Source organism: Salvelinus sp. IW2-2015, linkage group LG13, assembly GCF_002910315.2.
Source record: "Salvelinus sp. IW2-2015 linkage group LG13, ASM291031v2, whole genome shotgun sequence".
NCBI classification, from domain to species: domain Eukaryota; kingdom Metazoa; phylum Chordata; class Actinopteri; order Salmoniformes; family Salmonidae; genus Salvelinus; species Salvelinus sp. IW2-2015.
Window position 1 is genome coordinate 33,712,116 of NC_036853.1, and position 20,974 is coordinate 33,733,089.

At 47.3% G+C, this 20,974-nt stretch overlaps 1 protein-coding gene across 1 annotated transcript in view; it reads right to left on the bottom strand.

Annotated features, from left to right (window-relative positions):
• Positions 1–20,974, bottom strand: part of LOC111971364 (inactive tyrosine-protein kinase transmembrane receptor ROR1) — a 66,976-nt gene that overhangs the window by 16,895 nt on the left and 29,107 nt on the right. The window contains exons 4-9 of the mRNA XM_023998105.2: positions 9,635–9,762; positions 8,462–8,598; positions 8,053–8,233; positions 7,189–7,434; positions 6,717–6,928; positions 1,602–1,781 (exon numbers count right to left, since the gene is read on the bottom strand). Coding sequence (XP_023853873.2) covers positions 1,602–1,781; positions 6,717–6,928; positions 7,189–7,434; positions 8,053–8,233; positions 8,462–8,598; positions 9,635–9,762 — 1,084 coding nt within the window. The remainder of the gene's footprint in view (positions 1–1,601; positions 1,782–6,716; positions 6,929–7,188; positions 7,435–8,052; positions 8,234–8,461; positions 8,599–9,634; positions 9,763–20,974) is intronic.

Here is a 20,974-nt window from a genome sequence, read left to right on the forward strand (position 1 = left end):
CAAGTAGTTGACTAGCTTGATGGTCCGGGGGTAGAAGCTATTGGCCAGTCTTACAGTTTTTGCCATGATGCTCCTATACTGCCTGCATCTGAGTGACGGAAACGGTGCTCGGGTGGCTGGGGTTCCTGATGATCTTCTTGGCCTTCCTGCGACATGTGGTGCTGCAGGTGTCCTGGAAGGCAGGCAGTGTGCACCCATAGATGCGTTTGGCTGAGCGCACCACCCTCTGTAGCGCCATGCGGTCCACGGCGGTGGAGTTGCCGCACTAGGCTGTGATGCAGCCAGACAGTATGCTCTCGATGGTGCTCCTGTAGAACACTGTGAGGGCCCTTTCTTTCTGTAATCCGTGATGGTCAGGAGCCCCTGCCACATACGCCTCGTGTCCGCCACTGAATTGCTTCTCCACTTTATCCCTGTACATGTGTTTCGCCATCTTGATCGGTGTGAGTAGGTCGTAATTGTTCTGTTCAACTATCTCCCTCTCCTTCAGTTTCCCTACAAGCCTGCCATCAATCTACGGTTTTTGATTCGGGTAAGTTTTGAAAGTCACCATCGGTATCACGTCATCTATGCATTTTTTTATTAAACCTGTGACTGAATCGACATATTCCAGTCCACGTGATCAAAACAGTCTTGGACCGTGTATTCTGATTGGTCGGAGCAACGCTGTACAGACCTGACCCCCGGAACTCCCCTCTTGAGTCTTTGTTTGTAGGCAGGGATAAGCAAAATGGCATCATGGTCAGATTTACCGAAATGAGGATGAGAGACGGCCTTATACCTGTGTCTAAAAGACGTGTAGTAGTGGTCAAGCGTGGAATTTCTGCGAGTAGGACAGTCAATGTGTTGGTAATAATTTGGGAGCACGAACCTCAAATTACCTTTGCTAATGTCCCTCGCAACAATAAATGCTGCCTCCGGGTATGCGGTCTCCAGTTTGTTCAGGGTCCAATTAAAATCTCTGAGAGCATTTTTGGTGTCGGCTTGGGGTGGGATGTACACAGCCATGGCGATAATCCCTGAGAACTCTCTCAGAAGGTAAAAAGGGCAACATTTGATAACCAGGTATTCCAAGTCGGGAGAGCAGAAGCTCGCAARTTCCTGTACGTTTCCCCCGTCGCACCATATGTTGTTGGTCATAAAGCAGAGTCCACCCCCCTTGATCTTGCCAGAGAGAGGCTGCTTCTGCTCAAAAAAACTGTAAAACCCTCTGTTTGTATATAATCTGTTTGGATGTCGGGGAAGAGCAGAGTCTCCGGGAAACAGAGCATGTTTCAGAATCTGAAGTCTCTCTGGAAGGAGATCCTCGCTCTGTGTTTGTCAAGTTTGTTCATTAATGATTGAACATTGGTGAGTAGTATGCTCGGTAATGGAAGACCCCGCCGCGTCTGCCTCTCCGCCTTCCTACTCTCTGGTAGGACTCCCAGGTAGCACGAGGTCTCACTGAAAAGTCTAGCTCATTGTTCCACCGTCTCCGGGAATTCAGGAAGGCCGGGTGGACAGTGAGTACCCAGCAATTCATATTCCAATAGCTCTGCCAGGGTGTATACAAACGTAAGTTAAAAAAAAGAATGTTGAAACCKGCATCAATATTAACATGCCTGTTGGAATTCACCCCACTGGCCAGGGCTGGAGTAGTCCTTCAGGGTCTTGATGGCAACCAGCTGGGCTTGCTCCATTCCAGGCAGGTACAGGTGGCCCTTGTAGATCTTACCAAATCCACATTCACCGAGCTCCTCCATGAACCGCACCGCAGAGAGGGGGAGCTCCTTGGCCTTACTCTGGAGAGAGAGAGAGGTGAGAGAGGATGGAGGGCGAGGGGGAGAAAGAGAGAAAAGGAGTGAAAGGGAGAAGAAAGAGAGAGAGAGAAAGATGGAAGGGGCGAGAGAGGGGACAGAGAAGGGGAAGAGAGGTTACATGCTGACCCCACAGCTCGTGTTACGTGCGCGAGCGTTGCAAAATAAATGTACACATACATGTTATTCAATAATTCTATCCAAACTGCTCGCGCGCGTCAATGAGCGTCTGTATAGCCAGGTATTTGTTTACACGTGAAGCGCTATAAGTCCCGCCTCTCCCTTCTCCTCATTGGTTTTTAGGAGCATATACCCACGTGGGTGATTGAAAGCTGAACTGAGGTCCACACTCCAGTCCAGTTGGTGGTGGTAATGCACCTTAAAGTTGGTTGCCAACCGCCATATAAAGTCCACAGAAGAAGAAGACGAAGAAGAATACTGAATGAGGAGAGATTACTAGAAACGAAGTTTCCCCTTTTATCTGTGGAGTTATTGTTTGGAGCAGAGAACACACGATCGTGCGACCTCAAAATGGGTCAAACTTCTACAAAGATCCAGGAAAAAAAGAACAACCCAATGTTTATATAGCAGGACAAATTAGTTAGTAACAGCAAGCTATTTAGCTAAATGTCCATTCGTGTTTCACGTGTTTTTCGACCTGTCCCCAAACGAATACAGTCGGCACAGAGTTGGTTTTGATATTTCAACCTGCGTGTCCTGATCGCGTTTGGTGTGGATGGACCAAAACAACATGACCAGGCACGCGCATGCCTGGTCTGGTCAGCATGTTAAGTGCTGAAATTTCTATTCAGCTCAACATACAGTACATACTCAACACTCAGAATTATCTCGGTGTGGGTTTGTGCTGACCGACATCAAAACGTAACAGCTTACAATTGCTGCTAGTTATAATTGTAGGTAGGCAAAGTGCCTAATATAACTGTGTGCGTGCACGCACACGTGTGCTATCGCCTAGAGACATCATAATTACCTATTATTCTCGTACTATATCCATTATCTCCTTTCCTCAGCTCAAGTCAAAATCCAGACACAAAATACATAAGTGTACCTACACTCCAGCCAGGAATCTGGCAACACACTACCAACATAAACAACAATAAACTGACAGGTTAGTGCAGATTTGAGAAATTGCAGGTAATTCATTTTCTCCAGAATGATTAAAGTGGAATGAAGTGGCCCAGTAATAACAGAAGAAGGTAAACGTTTTTGTTTAAGGGATGACAGACATTTGTAATTATCTATCCAGCTGGGGACTGAACCATGAGAAACAGAGGGGAAGCCAAGAGCGCCAGCCTGTTGAATGGTTATGAATTTGAATGCAGAAAACTGCCAATCCCCCCCTCTCTCAAACACATATGTATGGCCCAAACTCCATCATTACTCAACTTGTACAACACGTAGAGCAATCTTCACATCGCATGTTGGAAATCAGGATAAAATTCCATATCTATTCCAGTCAATTCAGAAAGTAAACCAAATTCCAATTCCACATTTCCCTGATTGAAAAGCACTGAAGAGTATTGGCATTGCAGTGTACTTCCTGAATTGAATGGAATTGAAATGGAATTGACCCCAAGCCTTGTTCATCTTCAGTCATGAGTCAGATGCACTACAGTAAAGGGGACCTCGTCATTTTATCTTTCTACTGAACATAGTCTTTGAAGTTTTATGTTCCATAACCTTTCATATTGTCTTGTCATCCCAACAGCCTTCAGATAGCCTCTCCTGTCCTACAGTCTCATATCTCTGAGCTGTCCAGGTGATCTTACAGGGAGGAGGAGGGGGGGTTCACAGGGGGGCTCACAGCTCAGTCAGGACAGAAAGAGATAAAAGGTGAAGGGAGGAGGCGATGAGAGATTCCAGGAACTCCAATAGAAATTAAATTCCTGACAGAGGCCACAGTCAGCTGGGGGAAGGGGGGGGGGGGTGCTGCTGGGGAAGCGGAGGAGTGTTTGGGGGAAGGGGCTGGTTAGCAGTTGGAACGGTGAATAGGGGATGTTACTGTTATGAAAAGGGGGACAGATGTTTTTGGTTTGGGTTACGCCCTCCCGCGGCCAAACCAGGCTCATCCCCGGAGCGAAAAAAACGCAGGGGCCGGGCTGCGCCACCGCCCCGAACAACGACTCCCCGGGTGACCCTGGAGCAAGGCCTGATGGGTTGCGGTGACACTGACGAGGACGACATGAGCAGTGGGGCAGATGTTTTTCGTACTGTGACAAAAGAACACAGTCTGCCTCGGGACAGGAATGTGTGTGTGGGTGCGCGTGTTTATGTGCGCGTGTGACGGGGACCACCACACATCACTGTCTAATACACCGAGCCAGCCCACAGCTGTAGCGTTGACGGGCAATAACACTGTGGACGTATGTCTAACAGCATCAGTTTACACCATAACACAGCCAGGATAATCTGCTAAACGGGATGGAGATAGATATGAACATAGAAAGAATGTAGGGCTGACTGTAGTATGATCCGCAGAAGAATATGAAGTATGCAATACATAGCTGGCAAAACACTGATACTGCTGTCAAACATCACAAAGAACCCCAGTGAGAAGTAGAGAGAAAGAGAGAGAGAGAAGAGAGAAGGAGCTGCAGCTGAACATTCCTCATCCTGCTGAGCTCTGATAGAGATCTTAGGCTCTGGCATGAACGGGGTCACTCACATAGGTAAACACACACACACACACACACACACACACGCAAAAGTGCACGCACGTCCGCACGCACACCCGCACCCACACCCACATTTGAAATACTTCATTTGAATCCACCAATCAAATTGACAGACAAAAAGGATCCCAACATTTCAAAGGTCCCTGTATGCATGGCACTCAAGGGTACAAAAAGCACATCCTTCTCCAAACAGCAAGGCTGCCCCACGACAGCTGAAAACAGAGCAGTACCTAACCAATTGCTTTTGCCCTAGTTTTTCGTCAGGCCCGCAATCTGGAAGGGCACGCACCGCAAGGCTGTGTACGTGGCCGAGACTGCCGAATAACAGCGCCACCAGCTTGCACCTCCACCCGAGGCTGTCCAAGCGTGCCACGAGGGGATGGTACTTAAGCAGCTTCTTGGCAAAGGCCTGCTCCGTATAGCCGTCCAATGAGCAGCCCACTTCCAAAATTAGCACTTCCCCCCCAACAACAACAATATCTGTGGTATATGGCGCACGGGAAAACACATCGTCGTCAACATCCAACCAGCTTCCCCTTTACACAGGGATGTTTACGCATGCGTGCTGTTGGTGAGACACACACGCACACACACACACTTACACAGCAACACACACACACACACCATAGAGCTTTTCCATACCTCCTCTGATGAATTTAAATGAGAGTACTTCTGCAGTGTTTGTCTTTGGGAGTCATAATAGCATACTTCAGAGGGAGTCAAAACACTGGCCTGAACCCTGTGTCTTTGAACTGGGTTGGGCCGAAGCATGCTGGGGCGAGAGGGCTGTGTGTGTGTGTGTGTGTGTGTGTGTGTGTGTGTGTGTGTGTGTGTGTGTGTGTGTGNGTGTGTGTGTGTGTGTGTGTGTGTGTGTGTGTGTGTGTGTGTGTGTCAGCAGTATGGGGGCTGTTGCTGCTGCCGTGTAGTTGGAGGAATGCAGGGAGGCAGCAGAAACAATAATGCTACTAGGGTGATGCTGGGGTGGGGTGACTGGTTCCTGGATCTGGGCTTGGGGAGATTGTCTCCACATACGTTGTCTCCTCTGGAAGAGGCCCTACTAACCTGATCTGAGATACAGACGGGAAACTGATTACACCGGCGCTGCTTACAAAAACGAATACAAACTCCCTAAAACAAGGGAAGAGGGCCTCCCGAGTGGACCGGGAGTCGGCCGTGGACCGGGAGACCCATGAGGCGGCGCACAATTGGCCCAGCGTTGTCCGGATTAGGGGAGGTTTTGGCCGGCCAGGATTTCCTTGTCCCATCGCGCCCTAGCAACTTCGGTTGCCAGTTGTACGGTGTTTCCTCTGACACATTGGTGTAGCTGGCTTCTGAGTTAAGTGAGCAGTGTGTCAAGAAGGAGTGCAGCTTGGCAGGGTCATGTTTCAGAGGATCTCTCTCTCTCTCTCATCCGTAGGGAAATTGCAGCGATGGGACAAGACTGTAACTACCAATTGGGAAGAGGAAGGGAGGAAAGGATGTCATTGACAACTGGAGAGAGAGAGATCCTAGCCACTCTGCCTCACTTTAACATCCACAACACATAACTCTGCCTCATAGACTGGATTGTGTGCTTTTCACTCTTTCTACACCTCCAACATTGAGTCTTAGTGACATTCTCCCACTCACATGTAGTGTTGTAAACAGTGTGCCACTCAGCAGGCCTTTACCCATAAAACCTATTTAGCTGAGATATATAGGTGTCATGGCCCTGCCTTCCTCTAACCCTAGCCCTATCACCACCAGGAGAGAGGCCCAGGGATACCAGTGTGTGTGTGTCTGTGTTTGTTCTCTAACCCTATCAGCACCAGGAGAGAGAGAGGACCACCACTTTATGACTGGGGTGTGAAAACAGTATTTCTCAGACACACTGCCTGCTTTGTGTCCTACACCAACAGCACGCCATAGTCAATGGGCCCGGGTCTCTGGCTGGGCCAACAGAGTTCAGGCCCACTGGGACCAGTGTGTGTGGGGGACTGAGAGCGTTCTGTTTGTGAGAGACTGAGTGAGTGAGTGAGTGAGTGAGTGAGTGAGTGAGTGAGTGAGTGAGTGAGTGAGTGAGTGAGTGAGTGAGTGAGTGAGTGAGAGTGAGTGTGCACATGCCGTGTGTGTGTGTTCTGTTTTGGAGTTTGCACATAGTGTGAGCTGTGTGTGTGTGAACTGAGTGGACCATAAGAGGGTGAGGACTATGGGACTAGAGATGGTGCTAAGCTAAATGTTGTACCTTGGGTTTGTAGTTGGTGAGCATGGACATCTCTACGTTCTGTCCTCTGACAGGTTTGGGCTGTCTGGGCGCTGGGGGTCGGGCAGCCTTCTGGTTGTTACGACACACACAGATGAAGAAGAAGAGGAGGGCGATGGCCAGAGGGATGGCTACGCTCGGGACCAGGATGTAAAGAATCTCCATGTTACTGCCCCCACGGTTCTCCTTATAATCTTCATGGGACATAGATAACACGGGGTTAATGTTCAAACTCCATGTTACTGCCCCGACGCTTCTCCTTCTAACCCAAACAGCACACTGTGCACTGCAAATAACAATGTGGCGCTGCGATTTAGTGTTAAAACACCCATAACATATAAAGCATAACAACTAATGTGACTATTTGATAGGTTGCAGCATTGGCTCCCAATAATAACAAAACAGCAAAAGACAACAATGTGTTTATAACCCCCTATGTCACCCTATGTCTCACCGCAGACGGAGATGTCACAGAGCTCCATGCGGACTCCCTCGTCCAGGGTGAAACACCATGGTCCCTCCTGCTTGTTGCCGGGGTTACGGCAGTAGGAGTGGCCTCCGCTGAGCTCTGGGTAGCGCAACGCCAGGTAGGTGTGGCTGTGAGGATACTGAGAGTTCCAGGGCTGGCACTGACGACCCGACTTGGTCTTACTGACCGTCCCGCGGTAGGCAGAACCACTGCTGTTGAAACACTTGTGGTCTGGTTGAAGTAGGGGGACAGAAAACAATGTGTGTTAGACCAAATTGTGGAGCAAAGACGTATCGGGATGAAGGATATGATTTTTTATTGTTGCTGATACTGTACAGTATGTTTGATTATGATTTGAAGTTGCCTAGCAATACTGTTTGGTAGTGGACTACAGTACAGTACTACAGACCTGTTCACTGTGATTATTATTATTTGACCATGCTGGTCATTTATGAACATTTGAACATCTTGGCCATGTTCTGTTATAATCTCCACCCGGCACAGCCAGAAGAGGACTGGCCACCCCTCATAGCCTGGTTCCTCTCTACGTTTCTTACTAGGTTTTGACCTTTCTAGGGAGTTTTTCCTAGCCACCGTGCTTCTACACCTGCATTGCTTGCTGTTTGGGGTTTTAGGCTGCTTTTCTGTACAGCACTTTGATATATCAACTGATGTAAGAAGGGCTATATAAATAAAATAATTAAAACATTTTTTTTTTAATGCGGATGCCAATGGGTTAGCTATAAAAGCGGATTTACGATAACAACAGAGTAATATCTCACTCTTCTTTACGGGCCACGTGAAGACTATTGATATTGGAAGTACAGTTTACAATATAGCATGTCTTACTCTTGTTGATGGGCTCAGCCATGGGGATCCCTATCCTCATACAGATAGCAGCCTCTGGGCTGTCGTGTGCTGCCAGGTCCTCACAGTTCGGCAGCTTCAGTCTCTTCAGGATGATGGGGTTGGAACGGGCGATGATGTACTCGGTCTTACACAGGTCATTCTCCAGGATCTCACATTCATCCTTTACGGACAGGGAGAGAGGGAGAGAGGGTTTGAGACGGATACAAAGAACACAATAGAAGGAACACAACGTTGTCACACATACTAGGCCACTCCAGAAGGTGACCACCTACTACTAAACTAAATAGAGATATTTCTCACTTTACTAAATGGTATATTATATCCACTGTCAATGCTAGCAAGTCTAAATATATCCAGCTTTATATTGTATAGCTACATAGACAATTACCTTACACAGGTCCCTGGGCTTGTCTACCCCAGAGCTGCGGTCACATGTAGGGAAGGCAAAGTGGCACAGAGACGGGATGGCGAACTGGGAGCAGCGGTCCGACAGGTGGTTGGACGTTCCGATCATAGTGAAGGCGGCTGGGTGGGGAAAGTGGTCATGTGCATGGGCATAAGAAGTCTGAAGTTTAGGTATACATACAACTATAGCTCTAGAAATGTACTGAACTTTTATTGCTCCACCGAGACCAAGTATGATCGAGATCAAGTATGACCGAGATCAAGTATGACCGAGATCAAGTACGATCAAAATCAAGTGTCATATGGGACAGTCGTAACCTTTGTGGGGATTGCCTACATCCAAACTTTTGGGGAACATTTTCCCCGTCCAGTCAGACACAAATCACTCATGGTTCATGTCTGGTCCTGTAGTGTGTATATTTGCTCTAGAGTGCAATCGCAGTTTAGGACAGCAGCCTGTCTGTATTTACAGGGCCTGTAGAGACTGTGGTTTACAGGGAAAGTATAGCAGCTACATGCACCACATCGTCTCTGGGTCTCTGGGTTGGGACTGACAACCACAGACAGTGGCAGGCAGCTCCAACACACTCAACTATGAACGGACACATAATGTCTCCAGGAAAATAAACAGAGCCAGATGCACGCACAAACGCACAAACGCACACACACACACACACACACACACACACACACACACACACACACACACACACACACACACACACCTGTCTCTTATACACATCTAGATGTGTATAAGAGACAGCACACACACACACACACACACACACACACACACACACACACACACAGCGATGTTCAGACATGTCTGATGAACTATACTTGGGCTACCCAGACACAAAGCGTAGACTGCGTGTGTCCCATACTGTGACGTTAGCATCCTGAACTCCCTTTTATCCTTCTATCAGATATCCTCTCATCATCCTAGCTGACACTGACAGTAATGACAAAGCGACAGACTCAACCTGGGTCCGATTGGAGCTGGAAAGGATGAGTGTCTCTGGTTGGTTTACATGAAGGACCAAATCTGGACCATGACCCTTAATCCCTGCAAACTGATTTCACTCACAATACACCCATAATGGGACAGGCGGATACGGGAAACGCACACACATACACAGGGAGTCAGATAGCGTACCTGTGATCTGGGTCTCGATCTCGCCCTGCATCTGCAGCGAGTCGACGAAGATGCTGCGGTTCCCAATGAAGCGAGAACAAGCTACGCCCCTGTACGGCTGGCAAAACCCCTCTTCATCAAAATCATCCCTGTTAGAGAGGTAGAAAGTGGGAGAGAGAAATAGATAGAATCAATGTACATTACAGTTCACCGTATGGCCACTAGATGTCAGCATAGCATGCATTACACTTCCTAAGCATGTGGCACAAACACTTCTCTCTCTCTCTCTGCACATCGCTTCACAGCGGAACTTGGGCTGTGACGGTCATGGAATGTTGGATGGCGGTAATTGACCAGCCAAATGACCGTGGTCACCGTAATAGCAGTTAATTCTAATTCTACATAGACAAGGTCAACAATATAGGCTGCCTACTGCAGTGCAAGTGTTTGCAGAGCAAGCAGTTGCCTGCAAAAGTTACCCTCAGCAACTGTAGGGTTGAATACATTTGCCATCAAAAAGTTGCACATCCAAGAGGAAAACAATTAGCGGGCTAGCAACTCCAGCAAAGTTTGCAAGTGCACGAGCGTTTATTTGGCTGTAGGCTAATCACCCACTGGTAGGCTCAGGTGTGGATCTATCTGTTTGCTAGCCAGCTAAAATAGCTAGCTAGCTTGCTTCACCAGTAGACAGCAGCGCCCAGCATAGTGTCCAGCATGCTGATCGTGCTTAGAAGTCTGAAATATGGTCCAACTAGCAAGTGTTGCACTAGGAAAATATTGTCAATCCCTTTTCATTCAGAAGCTCAAGCTAGCAGCACCAAAACAACTTTGTAACGACACGACAGCTGTCGCACAGACAGGCAGACGCACAGATGGACTGACAGCCTGGAGCCAATATGACTAACCGTTACGAAATGCATTTGTCAGCTGAATTACACGTTTATTCTGTATCAGTCAATTCTCATTTATGAGTCTCGTATTGAGAGGGATATAGCGAGACACAGTGCATTCGGAAAGTATCCAGGCCCTTTGATTTTTCCACATTTTGTTACGTTGCAGCCTTATTGTAAAATGTATGAAAAACAAATCGGCACAGAATACCCCATAATGACAAAGCAATAACAGTTTTTTTGAATTTTGGGCAAATTTATCAACAATTAAAATCTGTAATATCACATTTACATAAGTATTCAGACCCTTTACCCAGTACTTTGTTTAAGCACCTTGGGCAGCGATTACAGCCTCAAGTATTTTTGCGTATGACGCTACAAGCTTGGCACACCTGTATTTAGGGAGTTTCTCCCATTATTTTCTCCAGATCCTTTCAAGCTCTGTCAGGTTGGATGGGGAGCATCGCAGCACAGCTATTTTCAGGTCTCTCCAGAGATGTTCGATCGGGTTCAACTCCGAGCACTGGCTAGGCCACTCAAGGACATTTTGGTTAATGTAACTGTACTAATGGAAGCAATTTAATTATGCTTTTTTTTTGCCAATGTTTATTGACACACCATATTCAACCGGTGTTGAGGGTTCATAAATTCGTCAGTTACTCTGCGCTCTGGTACACTCAGGCGAGAGTGTTCTGAAATCGGAGTAGATAGCCAGAGCGAATTTACGAACGCACCCTGTGTGTGCTGCTGCTACAGGGAGGACGGCGTTGCCTCGGCAACCGGAGACTTGTTTGCTACAACACCTTGCTTGTTTCAGAAAGGAGCAACAAAGTTTGTTGTAAAGATTTCATGTTACCGCAGAAACGGACTCGACCTCAAGAATGCTCGGGCGTCCCGTCTTTAGTCAGCTGTTCATTCCACACACACACAAACACCCCAAAATCATTTTAGGACGTTTTTATCCATAAATGTTGGTTACACAGTAATACAGTAATTGTGCCAGCAGCTCTAAGTGGAACAGAGAGTAGAGTCTCAGCCCTGCTCTAACAACATTTATCTAAGTGTCCAGTGTCAGCTGATACAGCTTGATGTCTCAGTCCTTCCCAGAGAAGAGATGTGAACTGTATAAAGATTTAAAGAGTCGGCTGTTGGGCTTTAATCCTGTTTATGGGAAAAGGATATCATCATGGGCTTTAATACGAAACACATGAAGAGTGGGGAATCTATAACAAGCATGTGTGTTTGTGTGTGTGTGTGTGTGTGTGTGTGTGAGAGTGTACTATCTTTGTGAGTGTGTCCCATGTGTGTGGACACTGATGGAAACAATGAAATTGCTAATGCCTACTTTCACAGATGCACTCTGACACACACACACACACACACACACACACACACACACACACACACACACACACACACAGAAACAAGGCCATTTTCACACTATGAGCTCATTTAGTCATGTGACTGAAGCCAAGCCAGTTGGAGACCATAGAAGGGCGTATGACATAACTATTATCATATTCTCACAATAAGCTCCCTCTCTACATCCTCCTGCTTCAAACCACATTAACCACCCTGGATCATTATGGCTGAGTGTGGCAGATGCCCTAATGCTAACTCATTCAATTCCAGAATCACACACATACATACACACACAAAAAAACATCTAAGGGTAACCCTATCGGTGTCTGGGCTGGGGTGAGTGGCCGAGCGCGGCGGGGTGTGAGTCAGGGGTCAATGGGTCACTTTCTGAGGAGAGTGTTAAGTGTCTCAGAGGCCAAGGTCACCTCTCTACCCTGACCTTTAACCCCCCCCCCATTTATTGACTCAGAATGGGCTATCCAGAAATTGACACACACACACACACGCATGCTCTCTCTCTCTCTCTCTCTCACACACACACACATGGACACACGGACACACAAAACCTGGGCTCTGCTCCAAGATGGGATTCGATGGGAAATACAATAACATTACATTTATGAGATTAATAAAGGCTTTTCCATACTGCTTTAGTCTAATGTACAACTTCCCCCCTGAGAATGTGGACACACACACACAACACACCACCACCACACACACACACACACAGAAAGAGTGCAAGAGAGAGACAGAGAGAAATAGAGGATTTCTTTGGCTGAGGTTCGAGTGTGTCGTCGGGAGTGTATCCAGAGGCGTGGTGTGTGTGTGTGTGTGTCGCCGGGGACAACGTGGCCGCACTAAAATGGCTAAATGACAAGGAAGAGTAGACAACCCTGCTTCCTCCGAGTCCTGCTCTATATCCTGACCCAGCGACAAATTACAACCCTGGCCCGTCCAAAAGACCTCAACCAACATCCCTCGCCCAGAAACTCCGCTCCAAAAGGCTTTAGGTTAAAAAGCCCTGTCCAAAACTTTCAAACAAAAATGCTTGGTAGAAGACGTCTCTTCCAAAGTCCACTAACCCCCATCATCCACATTTCTCTGAAGGCGGTTGCTGTCTGTGTGGCGTACCAAATGGCACCCTACTCCCTTATAGGCTCTAGTCAAAAGTAGTGCACTATGTAAAGGATAGGGTGCTATTTGGAACATATCCCGTGTGTGCATGGTGGGAGGCTGAGTCCATCACAGAATGGGAAGGAAGCTAGTCCCAGTGAGTGTGGTTGCTATTTGGATAAACAGTGTGGATGTTCAGGCCTTTCTGAACATCCAAACTAACACCACACTGTGAAAGGGGCACATCTGTAGTAGTAGTTTATAATGGCTAATTACAGGAAGGACTTTTCCGTTAAACTGACTGTGTTTGCCTAGGCTACGCTTACATCATGGGTTCTGTCTGAGAGAGAGAGAGAGCAGTTATAACTATAGGCTAGAACCCCGCAGAGTCTACCACACACACACGAACACACACGACTTGACATGGACACACACACACACACACACATAGAAAACACACAGAAACGAAAGCAAACATTGGTTCACTCACATGTTCTTTGTTTTACTTTCTTGCTTACACACACACGCACGTACGCCACACACCAAGGTTGTTATAGTAAACGAAAACGAAAACACGATCTAGCAAACGATCTAGCAAAATGAAATAATGAACGATCCTTTTGAAAAACTAAAACTATACTGAAACTATTATCTTTGACTCCAAATAAAAATAAAAACCATCATGAATTATGTTCAATGTTAGTTTTCTTCTAAACTTTGGTCAAAAATGTAATAGGGGTTTCAATGGTGTTTTCAAGATACTGAATCTGGCGGGTAAATGTGTCCAGGAGATGCAGATGTTTCAAATAAGCCTAGCTTGTGCATCACTATCACTAGCTAACAGGGGGGGGGGRATGGTTAGGTAGCTAACTTGAATCTTCTTACGTGTACTACTAAAGTTAAAACGGATTGGCTGTGGATTCAACTTTTCTGGACACCTCGTCCCGACAGCTAAAGGTCCCATTCAAAAATATTTGAACCAGGAACAGATATAGCCCTTGGTTCACTCCAGACCTGGCTGCCCTTGACCAGCACACAAACATCTTGTGGCGTACTGCATTAGCATCGAATAGCCCCCGCGATATGCAACTTTTCAGGGAAGTCAGGAACCAATATACACAGGCAGTTAGGAAAGCAAAGGCTAGCTTTTTCAAGACATTTGCATCCTGTAGCACAAACTCCAAAAAGTTCTGGGACACTGTAAAGTCCATGGAGAATAAGAGCACCTCCTCCCAGCTGCCCACTGCACCGAGGCTAGGAAACACTGTCACCACCGATAAATCCATGATATTTGAGAATTTCAATAAGCATTTTTCTACGGCTGGCCATGCTGTCCACCTGGCTACCCCTACCCAGGTCAACAGCCCTGCACTCCCAACAGCAACTTGCCCAAACCTCCCCCATTTCTCCTTCACCCAAATCCAGATAGCTGATGTTCTGAAAGAGTTGCAAAATCTGGACCCCTACAAATCAGCTGGGCTAGACAATCTGGACCCTCTCTTTCTAAAATGATCCGCCGCAATTGTTGCAACCGCTATTACTAGCCTGTTCAACCTCTCTTTCGTATCGTCTGAGATTCCCAAAGATTGGAAAGCTGCCGCGGTAATCCCCCTCTTCAAAGGGGGAGACACCCTGGACCCAAACTGTTACAGACCTATATCCATCCTGCCCTGCCTATCTAAGGTCTTCGAAAGCCAAGTCAACAAACAGATCACTGACTCATCTCGAATCCCACCGTACCTTCTCCGCTGTGCAATCCGGTTTCCGAGCCGGTCACGGGTGCACCTCAGCCACGCTCAAGGTACTAAACGATATCATAACCGCCATCGATAAAAGACATTACTGTGCAGCCGTCTTCATCGACCTGGCCAAGGCTTTCGACTCTGTTAATCACCACATTCCTATCGGCAGACTCAACAGCCTTGGTTCCTCAAATGACTGCCTCGCCTGGTTCACCAACTACTTCTCAGACAGAGTTCAGTGTGTCAAATCGGAGGGCCTGTTGTCCGGACCTCTGGCAGTGTCTATAGGGGTGCCACAGGGTTAAATTCTCGGGCCGACTCTTTTCTCTGTATACATCAATGATGTCGCTCTTGCTGCTGGTGATTCTCTGATCCACCTCTACGCAGACGACACCATTCTGTATACTTCTGGCCCTTCTTTGGACACTGTGTTAATTAACCTCCAGACGAGCTTCAATGCCATACAACTCTCCTTCTGTGGCCTCCAACTGCTCTTAAATGCATGCTCCTCAACCGATCGCTGCCCGCACCTGCCCGCCTGTCCAGCATCACTACTCTGGACGGTTCTGACTTAGAATATGTGGACAATTACAAATACCTAGGTGTCTGGTTAGACTGTAAACTCTCCTTCCAGACTCACATTAAGCATCTCCAATCCAAATCTATATCTAGAATCGGCTTCCTATTTCGCAACAAAGCATCCTTCACTCATGCTGCCAAACATACCCTCGTAAAACCATGTTCATTCCTTAGTGATGTGGACACTGAGGAACTACTGAGGAACTTGAAGGTCTTGAACCGCTCCACTACAGCCCCGTCGATGTGGATGGGGGCATGCTCGGCCCCTCCTTTTCCTGTAGTCCACAATCAGCTCCTTTGACTTGCTGACGTTGAGGGAGAGGTTGTTGTCCTGTCACCACACTGTCAGGTCACTGACCTCCTCCCCATAGGCTGTCTCATCATCGTTGGTGATGAGGCCAACCACCATTGTGTCGTCAGAAAACGTAATGATGGTGTTGGAGTCATGCGTGGCCATGCAGTCGTGGGTGAACAGGGGGTACAGGAGGGAACTCAGCACGCACCCCTGAGAGGCCCCCGTGTTGAGGGTCAGTGTGGCAGATGTGTTGTTGCCTACCCTCACCACCTGGGGTGGCCCGTCAGGAAGTCCAGGATCTAGTTGCAGAGGGAGGTGTTCAGTCCCAGGGTCCTGAGCTTAGTGATGAACTTGGAGGGCACTATGGTGTTGAACACTGAGCTATAGTCAATAAACAGCATTCTCATGTAGGTGTTCCTCTTGTCCAAGTGGGAGAGGACAGTGTAGAGTGCTATAGAGATTGAGTCATCTCTGGATCTGTTGTGGCGGTATGCAAATTTGAGTTGTTCCAAGGTGTCTGGGATTATGGTGTTGATGTGAGCCTTGGCCAGCCTAATAGAGAAGACATCAAAACTATGAAATACATTTTCAAAAAGCCTGTTTTCACATTGTCATTATGGTTTATGGTGTGTGGATCGATGAGGAAAATGTTCAATTTAATCAATTTTAGAATAAGGCTGTAACGTAACAAAATGTGGAAAAAGTGAAGGAAGGGGTCTGAATACTTCCCAAATGCACTGTATATAACGTTACTGTAAACACTGTAGGCTAATCAAAAAACAACACTGTAGGCTACTTGAAAAACAACACTGGAGCTACTTGAAAAACAACACTGTAGGCTACTTGAAAAACAACACTGTAGGCTACTTGAAAAACAACACTGTAGGCTACTTGAAAAACAACACTGTCGCCTACTTGAAAAACAACACTGGTAAGGCTACTACTTGAAAAACAACACTGTAGGCTACTTGAAAAACATCACTGTAGGCTACTTGAAAAACAACACTGTAGGCTACTTGAAAAACAACACTGTAGACTACTTGAAAAACAACACTGTAGTCTACTTGAAAAACAACACTGTATTACTCAAGAAGATCTAATCTAAATGCATATCACAATGAAACTGATTCAGGTCAAACGGTTGGTATGCAGATGCTGCATGGACGTTTCACTAGTAAAACTTGAAGAATTATCATTCACGATTGACAGAGAGACCACGAGAATGTGTGCTTAAAGTATAAAGAAACACATGCGCAGAACGTGATTTGGATCTTCAGCTCTGGGGAAAAGGGATCTATGGAGACGGGACCGGGCGGTTACCTACGGATCCGTAGCCTCAACCAAGTTAAAAAGCATTGGGTTGGTGTAAACACAGGTGAGAGTTTCATTGCACCAGTTTGGGTGGTATTCATTTTAAAGTCACATTGAGATTTACTTTATATACATTTGGAAAATATATATATTTTTACCCTTATTTTACCAGGTAAGTTAACTGAGAACACATTTTCCTTTACAGCAACGACCTGGGGAATAGTTAAACATAACCTAACCTGACCCATCACCTTTCATATTACTGCCCCCCATTGCAGGAGGTGGCAGCCCGAAAAACACAACAAAAACTTTACAACACAACTGGCTCCTATGCTCCCACGCATGCTTTCTGTCCCTAACAGTAAAACTGAAACAAAATAATATAAAAACAAAATATAAATATTTTGATAAACATAAAAAAAAAAAAAATAGCAAATCAGGTCTGAAAACTAATTGAAACTAAACTGAATTTCTAATAAAAATATAAAAACTAAAAGAAAAAAAAACTATAATAACATTGTCACACACACACGGACGGACACACGCGCGCGCACGCGCACGCACACGCACACACATACACACACACACACACTCTACTGGTCCTGTTGGTAATGGAATCCTTCGGTCTGGCCTGGTAAAGCCATAAAGCAGTGACAGGAAGGAGGAGGCTGTTTTACCATGGGTCCCCCAGGACCACTGATGTGTGTGCGTGTGCGTGCGCGGGCGTGTGTGTGAGCCTGCCTGCCCTACAGGCCCAGTCATCCATGGGGGAGAGACACCAGATAACATTAGGAAGATGGCCCAATGTGTTTTTACTATAACGGTAAGACATCAGCCACACTGCTGCTAAGGCCTTGACCTCGGAGACTGGAGAGGACCGAGGGAATAAAGACGATGGGCTCCGACCGTTGACAGAAGTACAGTCATCTAAGTCAACTCCAATCCTGGTGTTTTCTGGGAAAGCGACGTCTAAAGGAGGAAAGCGAAAGTCGATATATCTGTGGGAAGACATTGGAATTGACGTATCGGACAACAAAGGCGTTTTACCCAGTATGTCTGTAKTGTATCGTTCTATTGGAATCTGTAAATAAATGGACATAGAGCCTTGTAAATGTTCTCCACTTAAAACACAGGGAGTCCCTATCTATGGAGATGTCGATGTTATGTTGCATGCTCAACACAGAGGAGCAAGGCTAATGGATTTGGTGGTCCAAAGCTAGCGGAGGCTAGTCAGCGCCTCTGGAGGCCAATAAAACATCCCTCAAATTCCCAAAAGCAGGAATGTTATCCAACCTGTCATCCCTCTACTTTCTCAATCGTTCGCTCTCTTCCCCTCTCCTGTAGTTTGCGTTTCCTGGAGTGTGTCTGTGGAATCCTTTCCCCAGCAGGTTGGAGATCTAGGAGCAGACTGGAGAGAATGAGGGATATCAACTCTACACTGTACTTATCTACACTCTATGTATCTAACCCTGGTTTTGATTACTGTATTGGGCGGTGGCGTGACGCCCTCTTTGTGTTGAGTTAGATTCATGCGGTAATAGGATGGGACGGACAGAAACCACAAAGGCAAAGCATCAAAAACTTTAACTCCCCTATATCCTGACATAACAGCTCTTTTCATGTGGTCCTTTTCAAAGCCTTCACGGTCCGTTCATCAGACACTTAGATTGTCAGKACCCGGTGCTAGAAACAGTCACTAAATCGGCAGAACCCAGAAGATGAGGCAGACACAGCAGTACGTAGAGATGGTGGTTTAATAAAAAATAGATAACTTCCAAAATACAAAGAAAATCCACAAAGTGGTAAAAACAGCAAGGGAAAAAAAAACACCTAGCTAAAAGACCTAATCCAAAATAACAAAGAACAAAACCAGAGAACCTCTGGAAAATCCAACAAGAGAAAAATATATGTTCACAACAAGGCTTGGGCTGGGGCTGGGGCTGGGTGCTACATACAAACACTGAGCAAGGAACTAAGAACACACAGGGATTAAATACTAACAAGGGAACGACATACAGGTGCAAACAATAATAGAGCAAGGGAAAAACAAAAGGTACAAAAAAGGTGCAATGGGACATCTAGTGACAAAAAACCAGAACAGTCCTGGCCAAAACCTGACAGAATCCCCCTCCTAGGAACGGCTCCTGACGTTCCTACCAGCCTTCTCAGGGTGGAGGGCCTGAACTGACGAATGAGGTCAGGGTCCAGTATGTCCTTGGCAGGAACCCAGGAGCGCTCCTCGGGACCGTAGCCTTCCCAGTCCACCAGATTACTGCAGGACCGCTGCCACCCGGCGGGAGTCCAGTATCCGGTGGACGGTATAAGCCGACTGGCCTCCGATGACACGGGGCGGAGGGGGAGGTCTGCCTGCCGGAATAAGGGGAGAAAAAACAACAGGTTTTAATAAAGAAATGTGAAATGTGGGATTGATTTTAAGGGATCTGGGTAAGTGCAGGCGAAAAGTAACGGGATTGACTCTCCTGGCAATCTTAAAGGGTCCGATGAATCTCTGGGACAGCTTGCGAGACTCCACCCGTAGCGGTAAGTTTTTTGTTGAGAGCCATACTCTCTGGCCGGGGTACAGGGTAGGACCGGACGGCGACGTCTGTTGGCTTGTCGTTGGTACTGCTGAGAGGAACGCAGAAGATTAAGACGGGCCTTCTTCCACGTAGCCGACAGCGTCTGATGAACCTCGAGGCTGAAGGCACTCTGACTTCTGCCTCCTGGTCCGGGAACAATAGAGGAGCATAGCCAAACTGACACTCGGTGCGGGGATATACCAGTGGAGGAGGAGCACAAGGTGTTGTGCGCGTACTCAGCCCAACAATGAAGGATGACCATGTGGATGGGTTGTTGGAAACCATACATCTGAGGGTGGTTTCCAGCTCCTGATTCATCCTCTCAGTTTGGCCGTTGGACTCCGGATGGTACCCTGAAGATAAACTGGCCGTGGCCCTATGAGTTGGCAGAAGGCCTTAAAACCTTGAGGCGAACTGGGGACCTCTGTCGGAAACCATATCTTGCGGGATGCCAAGACTCGGAACACATGGTTAATCACCAACTCAGCTGTTTCCTTGGCAGAAGGTAATTTGGTCAAGGGAACAAACCTGGCGCCTTAGAAAACCTGTCGATGATGACTAGGATCGTAGTATTACCATGGGACGGAGGAAGGCCAGTAATAAAGTCCAGCGAGATATGGGCCCAGGGTCGGTGGGGTATAGATAAAGGGTGAAGGAGTCCTTGAGGGCGGAGGTGAGAAGATTTGCCCTGGCAGCACACGGAACAGGCTTTGACGAAAGTGGCAACGTCTTCTTTTATGGTGGGCCACCAGAAACTTACGCTGGATGAACTCCAAGGTGCGACTACGCCCGGGTGACAGGTGAGGCGAGAGGAGTGCCCCCACAGAAGGACTTGGGACCTTGCTGCCTTGGGAACAACAACCGATTAGCAGGACCTCCTCCAGGGCCCGGTTCGATGGCTTGAGCTTGTTTCACGGTATCCTCCACTTGCCACGAGATCGGAGCCACGATCTTAGCGGCAGGAAGAACAGTCATGTCAGTATCTTCTCGAATGGCAGGAGAGTAGACTCGTGACAAGGCATCCGGTTTGAGATTCTTCGACCCGGGTCTATAGGTGAGAATAAACTGGAATCGGCTGAAGAAAGAGAACCATCGAGCTTGTCTGGAGTTCAACCGCTTCGCCTGCTGGATATACTCTAGATTTTTGTGGTCCGTAAGCACTTGAAACGGTTGAGAAGCCCCTCGAGCCAGTGTCTCCATTCCTTCAATGCCATCTTAACCGCTAGGAGTTCACGACCCCCACATCGTAATTCCTCTCGGCCGGGGTAAGCCGGTGAGAGAAGAAGGTGCAAGGATGAAGCCTCTTGTCTTCACCCTCTGACGACGGACAGCTCCAACACCAACCTCTGATGCGTCTACCTCCACCACAAAAGGTTCATCCGCCGTCGGTAGTGTCAGGATGGGAGCAGAGAGGATGCGCTGCTTGAGTCCTTGGAAGGCCGTCTCAGCTTCTCTTCCCCACAGAAACCTTGTGTTGCCACCTTGGTTAA